The 13,260-nt window shown below is 38.0% G+C and overlaps 1 protein-coding gene across 2 annotated transcripts in view; it reads left to right on the forward strand.

Annotated features, from left to right (window-relative positions):
* snx29 (sorting nexin 29) overlaps positions 1-13,260 on the forward strand; it is a 255,528-nt gene that overhangs the window by 131,960 nt on the left and 110,308 nt on the right. For both annotated transcript variants that reach the window (XR_008631735.1, XM_020924162.2), the window contains exon 16: positions 10,513-10,629. Coding sequence is in view for 1 of the 2 variants with exons in the window: in XM_020924162.2 (XP_020779821.1) it covers positions 10,513-10,629 (117 nt within the window). In the remaining variant the exon portion in view is untranslated. The remainder of the gene's footprint in view (positions 1-10,512; positions 10,630-13,260) is intronic.

Consider the following 13,260-nt stretch of genomic DNA (forward strand, 5'->3'; position numbering starts at 1 on the left):
CTGAGATCGAGGATTTAAAGCCGGAACAAAGAGAATGTTTGGTGAATTTTATCAAGGGGAAAGACGTTATTGTCCTTCTTCCTACTTGATTTGGTGCATTGCATACGTCACAACCAAATAGCAGCAATTGGATAAATAAATTAGTACCTGCCTACCATCGAACGAACGAATCCTAATACTGACGGTTTCACTTCATCTAAACCTTCTGATGAATCAGACTAGTCAAAACCATCTAAATTACCTAAGCACCTAAAGTTTGTGCTGTCTTCAGTGGCCACTGCAATTTCAAGTAGTTGGTGACATCACAAAAGACTCCCCTGATTTAAACCAGTTGTTTCTGAGTACAAACACCAGGCTGCAGGGGCGGAGTTTGAAGCGTGGATCAATGTTAGACCAATCACACTATTCCTTATACACTGATCCTGCTTCCTCTTTCTCTTTCCTTTAGTCCACAGGTACTGCTCAGTTTATAAGCTCTATTTGAAATGTGGTTTTGGGCGGAGTTTAGGTGTTTAGTCCCACTTTAAAACATAATGACTTAAAGCTATCATCTGTAATTAGACTGGCTGTTGCATTCTCACATAACACCAATAGATGCTGTCTCTATTACTGCAGCCAGAACAAGACCAAAGTTTATGTGGGTGCAAAAAATCCAACCAAAAAATACTCCATGAAAAATGTCCTGCAGTATGGTTTTAACTTTCCATTTCGAACTATACTGTGGAACCTTCTCTCTGTAGATACATAAGTCTTATGTCATATTGTGGAAGATTACAGCAAAAGCCAAACTGTTACCAAAAAGTTATGTACTATGGCTTTAAATATTAAAAACCATGCTATTATGTGAGCAGGTTTCACATCTGCCGTCTCATGAAATAAAATATAAACTTACAGATGGTGGCTTTAAAGATGTATTATGTGTTATATAACTTTTTTGGTGAAGGGTTTTCCAGCTGCTCGTCTCCATGGAGATGTTATTGCTTTGCTGTATGCTATTAAACTTGCCTTTCTCTATGGAGACAAGCATTTGATTCCAACAGGCACCATCAAGTTACAGGTCAGATCTGAGGAGAGGCGAGCACGCTTACAGCAAAGGGATTTTTTATAACACCTGTAGTTGAATAATACTCGGAAGATATGTTTACTGACATACTGTGGAACATTTCTGGCTGGGCAAATATATCTCCATGGAAACCAGAAGCAAATTTACATAGTGTCCCTTTAATTAACCTACTTATACAATCTCATAAAGTCCATAGAAATAATTTGAGTGCATTCTAAGTATAAATGCAAAAAATATGTGTAAAAGCAGTTGTATAGTCTGACCCTGACACACCGGACACAGCAACTAAAATGAAAAATGAACTCCACATGTCCAGGAAACATTGTCCTCTGTGTTGGTTATTCTCAAGGTAACAAAGACAAATTGGTCTCATTTATTCTGTTTTACTGAAAAAATAGGAGCGCACTAAAAAAGAAGCACAAACCTTAGGCAAAGTCACAGTCTGATTTTATAAATAATTCAAACAAGTGGGAGCAAAAAAAAAAAGTTTCTTAATTGGTTCTACATATAACCCATGCTTCTAAGGCTGGTGAGATACAGTTAATTCAGTTCAATAAGTATGTTTTGATTTTTGGTCATTCATTTTTGTATTTCAGTTTTTGTTTCAAGATCCTATATTACACAAAATTTCTCCTCAAAAACAGACCTGGAGTTGTTTTTTTGTTTCTTTCACACATAAATAATCCTTTATTATTAGTCTATCTATATCCACAAAGCTCAAAATGTGCTGGTCCACCTTGTGATGTTATTCATAGTTTTCACGTTGACAGTCATTTTTTTTTACCTTTGTTCAGTAGCGATTGGAAATTCCATGGCTGAAATGATCCAAATGATTCTAGTGAAGGTGTATGGAGTTTAAAAACACAGTGGAGCACTTCCTGTATTACCACACAGCATCACGAGAGATGAACACAGCCTAAATATGCAGAGTTTGTGTGTTAAACATGTTTGATTGACACATTTTTGATGAGGTAACAACATTATAACATGGTTTAAAGCTCACAAGAGTACATTTTGCGTAACATAGGACCTTTAAAAAGTACTTAAGTAAAGTACAGATACATAATATTTTTACTTAAAAGTAAACTGTGTAGCTTTTTAGTTTGTTTCTGTGGTGATATCATTGCTTTGCCTGGAATGTTTCACAGTATGACATTAAACAACTCTACCTTTTATTTATTCAATTACAGCTCGTTTTATAGCTCAAGAATAGCTAGAAAAAGCAGCGTGAGCCAGGTTGCCTCTCCACAGATCTGACCTGTAATTTTGAACTGGTTTTGTCTCTGTGAAAATAGAAAAATGTAATGCTATACTGTGAAACATTCCAGATAAAGCAATAACATCTCCACCACAAAAGTTACGCAATGCACCATTAAGGACAGTACTAATTTTACTTCATTACATTCCACCAGTGACAGTAGCTCAGCGCAGTTTAGTTAGCATGCTAAGTGTACACAGCCACACAATGACAACCTGATTAGCCGAGAATTAATTGAATTTCCTCACACTTAGAATTAATTGGCTCTTTTGTAGAGTTGTGGTCGCTCTAAACAAGTGGGCGCCGCTGAATGTGGAATCCGCGGTGGACTTGTGGGGAGTGTGACAGAGTTCACGTGGTTAACATTTTCCTGACCTTAAAATGAACAGAGATGAACTGTGCTTGGACAAACCGTACTGCAGATTAATTGGAGTTGGGCTGTGTCCGCAAAATGTGCTTTTTAAATGATTGAGCGCAATGTTTTTACTGTCATATTTCATAATGAACACATAGTTTAATAAGGACTCAGGGTTAGTAACGCCACTGTATTTAACTTTTTAGACAATGAATAGACTAAAATAAGCACGTCTTAAAAAAAATTATTTATTTATCAGGGAGCCCGCCTGATGACGTATGTGAAAAAGATACTAAATCGTGGCCTCATATTGCTAATTTGTTTCCACGTTTTAGTTAATTCGTTCCCACTTTTTAGCTAATTTGTTCCCACGTTTTAGCTAATTTGTTCCCACGTTTTAGCTAATTCGCTCCCACGTTTTAGCTAATTTGTTCCCACGTTTTAGCTAATTCGTTCCCACGTTTTAGCTAATTCGCTCCCACGTTTTAGTTAATTCGTTCCCACGTTTTAGCTAATTCGTTCCCACGTTTTAGCTAATTCGTTCCCACGTTTTAGCTAATTCGCTCCCACGTTTTAGTTAATTCGTTCCCACGTTTTAGCTAATTCGTTCCCACGTTTTAGCTAATTCGTTCCCACGTTTTAGCTAATTCGCTCCCACGTTTTAGTTAATTCGTTCCCACGTTTTAGCTAATTCGTTCCCACGTTTTAGCTAATTTTCCCACGTTTTAGCTAATTCGCTCCCACATTTTAGTTAATTCGTTCCCACGTTTTAGCTAATTTGTTCCCACGTTTTAGCTAATTCGTTCCCACGTTTTAGCTAATTCGCTCCCACATTTTAGTTAATTCGTTCCCACGTTTTAGCTAATTCGTTCCCACGTTTTAGCTCATTTTTTCCCACATTTTAGCTAATTCGCTCCCACATTTTAGCTAATTCGCTCCCACGTTTTAGCTAATTTTTTCCCACATTTTAGCTAATTCATTCCCACGTTTTAGCTAATTCGCTCCCACGTTTTAGCTAATTCGCTCCTACGTTTTAGCTAATTCGCTCCCACCTTTTAGTTAATTCGTTCCTGCATTTTAGCTAATTTGTTCCCACATTTTAATTCATTTGTTCCCAAGTTTTAGCTAATTCATTCCTATGTTTTAGTTAGTTTGTTCCCACGTTTTAGCCAATTCGTTCCCACGTTTTAGCCAAATCGTACACATAACTACGGGGTCATCCCATTGGTCCGAAAGGCCATTAGTCTGACCATGCACACTCACAGTAGACATGCATGGATGTGTTGCTGGATGCTGGATGGATGCTGAGGATAAACCAGTTTGTTTGTAAATTCTGGATCTGGATTCAGGATGGGGTTCTGGGTGTGGCTCTTTTCTAGTGTGGTGTTTGTGACTCTTTTCTTGTTCCGGTGTGGCTCTAAATGAACAAGAATTTCACCCACATTCCGAATTTATGAACGGTTTATCCTCAGCACATTACAATGCATCGATACATCTCCACTGTGTGTGTATGGTCGGACTAATGGGCTTTCGGACCAATGCGCTAACCCCGCAGTGATGTGTACGAATTGGCTAAAACGTGAGAACGAATTAACTTAAATGTGGGAACGAATTAACTAAAGCATGGGAACGATTTACATATTGTGGGAACGAAATAGTAATTTGAGGCCATGATTTAATATCTTTTTTCACGTGTGTCATCAGGCGGTCTCCCTAATTGATTTCATTTCACACTGAAAAAGTCTAAGCAGGCTTGCATCTCCACAGAATTGACCACTTGTTTCTACAGTCTATGACTGGGGTAGACCAGCACTGTCCCATTGGCAGCGTCCATGTAATCTCCCCTGGGGTCCAGCTGACTGTTGAGGGTTTAAACAGATCCATGGAATATTGATATTGTACAACACTGTTAGAAATTACATCTATTTTTAATAACCTATTTTTAAAAAACGGAGGGGAAAGGGTGTATATACCAATGCTCTATAGGTGGTGATCATAAATAGTTAATATTTTATATCCAGTTACCATGGAAACAAACTCACTAAGAATTTTCAATTTTCTTTATGGACCTGTAATTGTTCCACTTTTATAGTAACACATCCCTTTAAAAAAGTTCATTAAAATGATTGTGTAGTTTTGAGTTTTATAAATGTGCATTTTCACTTCTTCAGCATTGACAATAGTGTTATCGACTTGCTCAAATGTGTGGGAGCCCCTTCTGGTCAAATACTTATACTGCAGTGACTTGTTTAATTAATAGGAGATGAAGTTTGTAAACCAACCAATCTGAGCTCATGAATCAATATGGTAAATGCACTGCCTCCAGCTCTAATGACAAATGTTAAGTAACTGGAATAGAACCTGCAGTTAGTGCAACGGAAACAAACAGGAGACAAAGCTACTGGACACTGCAAAATGGCCAAACATTGATTATACATAAAACTATAATTAGGTGGAAAATAATTCTAGAGGAAGGATGTCTAAGGGTGTGCTTTTATTGATTTAATTGTGAGCAAAAGGATCAGTAGAAAGAACTATGGATTCTTGCTTCTGTTTAGTTCTTTTAGGTGTTAAATAGTTGTTTTTGGTAATTAAAAACTACATCAACGTGATTTTTATGTAAGCATATTTGACATATCCTTTCTTTTTCAATACTAGCAGGAATCAGGTTATCACTTTATCTTTGTTGGCAAGCTGGAAAACTGTAGCCAGGCTGGCGCCACCTAGTGCCACTGCTCAATTTCATTTCTCTCCGGCAACTAGGTCAGGTATCAGAATACACTAGATGGTTTGCAAGAACCCCGGAAGCTGTACACTGTGCATTGACCAATCAATGAAGAGCTGTGTGGTACAGCACAACAGTAAACAAAGCGGTTGAGATGGATGGAGACGAAGCCATACATTCTGTGTTGGCAACGATTCCTGAGATCAAGGATTTAAAGTCGGAATAAAGAGAATGTTTGGTGAATTTTATCAAGGGAAAGATGTTATTGCCTTTTTTCCTATGGGATTTGGGAAAAGCTGAATATAACAGTTAGCCCCATTTACGGCACATTACATACGTCACAACCAAATAGCAGCGAATGGTTAAATAAAAAAAAGTACCTGCCTACTGTTGAGCAAACAAATCCTAATGTTGCGAGGTCAGAGGCTTTACACACAGTAAGGTGGCTGATCAGGCTAGGAAAACTTCACCATTGCATTAATCCTTTATTTCTAAAGGAAAAAAAAACAACAAAAAACTATTTGTAGTTTGATTCCAGTATTATTATGGTATTATATTGCAAGGTGATCCAAGTGCCTGGGTTGAGGTCTGCAATTTCTTATGGTGTCTAGTATTTTTCTTCATTTTGTTATCGGTTTCTCTCCTTAAGTATATCAGGAATTGCCACATTGACCACTGCTTTTATGCCAGATGTCCTTCCTGCCTTAACCAACCACATTAAAGGCCATATATCACACAAAACAGACTCTTTTGAGCTTTAAACCATGTTAGAATGTTGTTACCTCTTCAAAAACATACCTAGTCTTGTGTTATGTTTCATTCACACATGTTTGAGTAATACTGCATTATCGTGCTGTCTGCATCTCCCAAGCTCAAAATGCTCTGTTTCACCTTGTGATGTCATGTAGTGACAGCTTCCAAGTTACCAGCTTCATTTTATCTTTAGTTCAGTAGAGACTGCCAATTCCAGGGGGCTAAAATCATCCAAATGATTCAAGTGAAGGTGTGTGGAGTTTAAAAACACAGTGAAGCACTACATGACATCACAAGGTGGTTCCTGTTTGAGAGAAGAGCTCAGCCTAAATATACAATTTGTGTGTTAAACATGTGTGAATGAAATAAAACACGATTCCAGGTCTGTTTGTGATGAGGAAACTACATTATAACATACCAGAAATGACATAATATGGGCTCTTTAAAAAGGTTTTTGGCTTCTCGCTTATATACAGAAATTGACACGTTAACCCCGACTTTTGCACCAGATGCCCTTCCTGCCTTAACCAACCACATTAACTTGACCGTGTAGTGAAACATAAAAATATGTTTGAACCAACCACCTTTTGGTCATAGAGTTTGTGCTTGCTTACTTACTTCTCCAGGACAAACAGTATCACACAACATTAGCATACTAGCACACACACGCACAAATACACACAGAGTCTTTAGCAGTGGGTAACTTCTTGTCAAGGTTAGTTTGAGCTGAGGAGGATTGATTATGGGCGGGCAGGAGTCTGGTTCTCCCTGTGGAGCCGCCATGTCTCTGTCAGGGGTAGCACTGTGCCCCGCTGGCAGCATCCATTTTCTCTCCGCTGGGGTGCCACTGTCTTTTGAAGGTTTAAACAGATGCAGGAAATATTGATAATGTACGACAATGTTAGAAATAGCAATGGCCTTTTGGAACAATTGGTACAACATTGGCACAAAATATCCATCTGTGTATGAAATTTAGAAGTGTTTATTTTGTCAGAAGAGTAATTCAGATTTAAAGGTCCTGTATTATGCAAAATTGACTCTTGTGAGCTTCAAGATGTGTTATAATGAAAAAACAGGAGTTGTGTTTTGTTTCATTCATACTTTTGAGTAATCCTTTATTATTAGTCTGCTTACATCTCCAAAACTCATGTCATAATTTCATAGTTTTTAAGTTAAATGGTCACATTTTTCTATAGCGTTTTTCCACCTTCAAGGCACTCAAAGCGCTTTACAACAAGGAACCACTCACCCATTCACACACACATTCACACACCAGTGTACGCAGACACTAGGGGCAAGGTGGGTTAAGTGTCTTGCCCAAGGACACAACGGCAGCATTCATCTGTGGGAGCTGGAATCACACCAGCCAACCTGTGGATCTGACCGCTCAACCTGTGATGTTTTTTTTTTTTTTTTTTTTTTTTATGTTGAGAGCTGGAATCGAACCGCCAACCTTCAGATCAGTGGGCGAATGCTCTACCAACTGAGATACTGCCGCCCAGTTAACAGCTACGGTTTACCTTTTGTTTAGTAGACTTGGGCAATTCCAGGGCTGAAATGATCCAAATGGTTCTAGTGAAAGTGTATGGACATTAAAAACACAGTGGAGTATTTCTTGTGCTATTACATTACAAGGTGGAACAGAGTCAGGTTTGGAGCATTCCGTGGTGTAGCCTGTGGCCTACGCACTTTTTTGGGGGCCCCATTGCAGCCCCCCTCCCGTGGTCTTCACTTTTTTTGGGAAAATAACTCAGAAAGAAGAAGGGCTCAGCCTAAATCTGCAGGGTTCATGTGTGAATGAAGCAAAACACAACTCCAGGTTTGTTTTTGATAAGGAAAAAACATTATAATGAAAAATAACATGAACCTAGACCTATCTCATATAACATAAACCAGGAGTCTCCAACCTGTAGCTTGAGACCCACCATTAGCTCTCCACACCCCTCCAAGAGGCCACCAGCGCCATCATTGTCTGGGAAAGATGTCCTTTTACCATGTAGACAGAACCATGATGACATGTTCTATAAAATGTTTATGGAATCAGTTTTAACGTTTTCATTAGTCTCCTGGTTTGGGAGCATTTCTGCTAAAAACAAGAACTCCCTGAATCAGTTGGTTAAATGGGCGAGTGAGGTGATTGTCCATCCTCAGAGGAGCCTGGACTCTCTGTACTCAAGACAGTTACAGAGGATGTCCCAGAGGATTTTAAAAAACATGCAACATCCACTAAATTGAGAGTTTCAGGTGCTTCCCTCTGGTCAGAGGCTTTTAGTCCCAAGATCTAGGACAAATTTTTTAAAAGGAGCTTTGTTCCGGCTGCTATCATACTTATGAATAAATTGTAATCTTTTTATCTAAAAATTTTGTGTTTTCTAATATATTTAATATTTATTATGATTTTAGCCAAGCGTGATGGATGAATTTAACAAATTGTTTATGGAACAAACCATTCTGCACTGGAGCACAGTAACACTTGTAATTGTGTTTTTATATATATAAAAACACAATACATACAATATATATGTGTATTGTACATATAATAATGTGGATGAATGAAATGTGAAATGTGGGACCTGCCTCTTGAATCTGCAAAACAAATTTAACCTACGGGTAAGAATGAAACAATCTAACCTAACCTAACCTAAGTAGCTCGACAAGAGATTTCTGAATTACACTTACATGTACACATTGTGCTCAATAAGTAAAATTTGATGTATTAAATGCCTTTTACCCTTGTACATGTATCATTTTGATGCCTTACTTTGTACACTGATAAATGGATAATGGTTTATGTTATAGGCATCTAACTGTACCTCATCTAAGACATGCTGTGGCTCTTATGCTCAATTTCTTGTGACCGCTAAAACTAGTAGCTCTCTGGCATTTTTGTTTTGTAAAAGTAGCTCACAGGAGGAAAAAGGTTGGAGACCCCTGACATAAACAGTGTGGTGCTTTTTACTGTTACCACCAGGGAAGTTTATCTGGGTTGCAAAGTGCTAAACCAATCTTCATACAGCTGTACTGTGTTACTTTTGTGGTACATGGTCTGCCACTTGTTTGCTTGTTCCACAGTATGGCATTACACCTAGTATCACCGCGGAGACAAGCAAGTGACACCACTAGGCCAAATTACGATACCTGTAAGAATGCATGTTTTTGGAGATATGTTAGCGATAAAAACACCTGCAGTTGAATAAATGCAAGACTGAATGGGTGACAGTAGCTCAGTTGGTAAAGTGTCCACTGATCTGAAGGTTGATAGTTCAAATTCCACATCGACATAGACATCATTGGTTGAGCTGTCAGATCTGCTGGCCCACAGGTTGGCGATGCGATTCATACCTAACCTGTGTACTCTGGTGTATGAATGTGCCTGAATGGGTGAGTGGTTTCTTGATGTAAAGTGCTTCGAGTGACTTGAAGGTGAAAAAGTGCTATATAAAGCAAGATAGTTTAATGCCATACTGTGGAATATCCCAAAACATTAACACATCTGTTAACACTTGCATCATTAAGAAAATTGCCAATATGATTTATACCTCGATACATTAGACACGATACGCTTTTCGATACAGTGAGCTTTCGATTCAATACGATTCGGTACAGTGAAATACAAAGGCTGTAATACAAGAAGTCTACTAAGTCCACTAAGTTTGCGCAAAGTTAATATGAAAAACTATCCTGATTCAGCAGTCTGACCTCGCAGCATTAGAATTCGTTTGCTCCGGTACTTCATTCGCTCAGGTACTAAGCAGGTACTTTTTTTATTTAACCAAACGCTGCTATTTGGTTGTGACGTATGTAATGCGCCGCTAACGGGGCTAACTGGTATATTAATCTTTTCCCAAATTCCATAGGAAGAGGGGCAATAACGTCTTTTCCGTTGATAAACTTCACGAAAAATTCTCTTTGGATCTCGGGAATCGTTGCCAACACAGAATGCATGGCTCTTCACTGATTGGCTGTTCCCTGAACTTGCACTTCCGGGGTTCTTGCAAACCGTCTAGTGTATATTTACTGAAAACAGTGAAAATGTCAACACAATTGTGCGCTTACTCAAATTAATTTAGTAAAATATACCTAAAATACTCTTGATAATATATTGATACAACAGCCCACGATATCAATACTGTATCAGCACATTAAATTAAACAATATATTGATATTTTGATATTTTTGCACACCCCTACTTGGAGGCAGTGAACCCCTCAACAGAAAAGTTCCATAATGTATCTTTAAACATGTGTAAATGAACCAAAATACTAGCATCATGTGTCTCTTTGCAGGTTTTTAAATGGGAAAAATGAATCTCCAAGCTACAGGCTAACTCCCCTGTCCTCTGTGTGTATTCTGCGCAGGTTGCTGAGATGCACGGCGAGCTCATAGAGTTTAATGAACGCCTGTACCGCTCCCTCATGGCCAAGGACCATCTTATTGTCCAGATGAGACAGGAACTCATTGACCTACGTGGACCGGTAAGACACAATAAAACTAAAATACACACACACACGCACACACGCACAATCCAATCTACTTTCATTTTATCTCACTTCTCCTTCAATGGCCTCTTTGCAAATTTAATTAACAGTGACTACCGACATTAGAGATTAAGTAGAATTCTTTGGACTGTATGTGTTTTTTGATTTTTTGGATTATTATTTTTTCCAAGTGAGAGAATCTTGAGACATTCAGTTCACTTACATTTATATCAGAATAAAATGGATTTCTAAAAAAAGCATGTAAAGAAAGGACTTTGATTGGCGGTGTCGAGATTCAAATCTTTCAAATTGCGTAAACACTTTTGGAGAACTGTGTACGTGCTTGGACAAATGTTGTTAGGAGAGGCTTTCAACTGCAGGTACTACTACTTACTACTGGATAAGAAACTACCTGGCAGATATTAGACACGTGTTTGGACGATGTGTACTCACCCATTTTAGATCAGAACAAGGACGCAAATTCTGGTCCCTTCACTGTGGGATAGTGTGATTTTTATCTGATATTAAAAGAGAAAATTTAAAACTACCAGAGCATTCAATAAGTTTATCTGAGCTGTGAAAAAGGTTAGTTTAGTGTATTTGTTTTTTTATTATCGGGGAAAATGCACATAAAAAACATTCACCCACCCAAACAGATAATATGTTATATAGCAAGATTGCGAATTTCCGATTATAGCTACAAAGTTTAAGTACTATTGCTAACTTGCCAGATGCCTTTCTATTTGACTTTGGGCTATTTACATAAAGCACAGACAGTTTGACAGGCATTTTAGCATATTCATGGGTTTCAGCTGTCTGATTTATACAGTGTTTGATGATATTTGTTTAAAATTGTTAATTGTCAAGCAAAAGACCTAATTCTGAAAAACATGGACATGCAGCATCATTTTTCTTTTAAAATTAGACTCATTGAAGACACAAAAGCCTTATTTATTAGCCATTACAGCTACAAAGTTTTAAGTGCTATTGCTAACTTGCTTAATGCCCCTGAACATCTCTTAGCTCCCTGCTAGCAACGATTTGACTTCCGGGTATTTACAGAAAGCACGGACAGTTACTGCAGTTGAGTCTGACAGGCATTTAGCATATTCATAGGTTTCACCTGCTTGTTATATACAATATTTTTTCCTGTTTCCAAAGATATATGACCTATTTGGTTTTAAATTGTTAATAATTTTTACTTATTTTGATGGATACGCAACATAATTTCCCTTTAAAGGTCCTATATTACACAAAACTGACTCGTGAGAGCTTTTAGCCATGTTATAATGTTGTTACTTTTGTGGAGTTGTGTTTTTTTTTCATTCACACATGTTAACCTTTTATTATTTCCTCTATTCCACCTTGTGATGTCATGTAGTGGTAGTTTTCAAGTTAACAGCTCCTTTCACCTTTAGTTCAGTAGAGACTGGCAGGTCCAAGGCTAAAATCATCCAAATGATTCTAGTGAAGGTCTGTGGAGTTTAAAGGGACAGTTCGGAGTTTTGGACATACAACCTTATTTCCTAGTGAGCCAGAGTGTTGCAAACGTGTGGAGACACTTTTTGTTTAAAATTCCATTCTGTCCTTGTATTTGCAGAGGTCACTGGTGCTAGGCTAGCACATGTCATTGGCCATAGTTAGCCTGTCACTAAAAACAGTCTTACCAACTCCACAAAGCACCTGAAGAAAATCTGTTATACGCCAGACTGTTAATGTGAATGTCTGTGTTGATAGAATAATATTTGAAATAAAACTAACCTTGCATCGCATGAATCACCACATGTTGAAAGACTATTTTCTCATATATCAGTCCGCCGCTGCCAAACTTTCTATCAGGAAGTACAACTCGCTGCTACTGCTCAGACATAAATCCTTCAAATGCAAGGTTAGTTTTACTTCTAAAATGTTTCTGTCGACACAGACATTAACATCGACAGTCTGGCGTTATAAATGTTTTACCTCTGGTGTTTTGTGGAGTGGGTAAGCCTGTTTTTAGTGACAGGATAACTCTAGCCATTGACATGCTCTAGCCTAGCACCAGTGACCTCTGCAAACACAAGGACTGGATGGAATATTTAAAACAGTGTCTCCACACGTCTCCAAAACTCTTGGCTCACTAGGAAATGAGGCCCTACGCCCAACATTCTGAACTGTCCCTTTAAAAACACAGTGGAACACTTCCTGTATTGCCACATGACATCACAAGGTGTTTTCTGTTTGAGAGAAAAACTCATCCTGAATATGTAGGATTTGTGCGTTAAAACATGTATGAATGAAACAAAACACAACTCCAGGTATGTTTGTGATGACGAACCAACATTATAACAGATCAGAAAATATCATAATATAGGCACTTTAAGAACAAGAAGAAGCTTGTTTACATTTAGTTTATATTTATTTTATAATGCCTTGATGATTCACAGTTTTTAATCTGGTTCTTAATGCGCACTTAAACAGGAAATAAAGATCTGTTCTGTTCTATACTGTGACTGTAATAAATAGATTCATGAATGTATGCCAACGCTAAAGACATTCTCTGTTTATTTATCAAGATACTTCCGTGACTATTTCTCACAAATTAACTAATCTGTACACGCATTAATCCCTCATGAAGGATTAACACTG

This window comes from Boleophthalmus pectinirostris, unplaced genomic scaffold (assembly GCF_026225935.1).
Source record: "Boleophthalmus pectinirostris isolate CB_2022bp ecotype Guang Dong unplaced genomic scaffold, ASM2622593v1 HiC_scaffold_14, whole genome shotgun sequence".
In the NCBI taxonomy this organism is placed as follows: domain Eukaryota; kingdom Metazoa; phylum Chordata; class Actinopteri; order Gobiiformes; family Gobiidae; genus Boleophthalmus; species Boleophthalmus pectinirostris.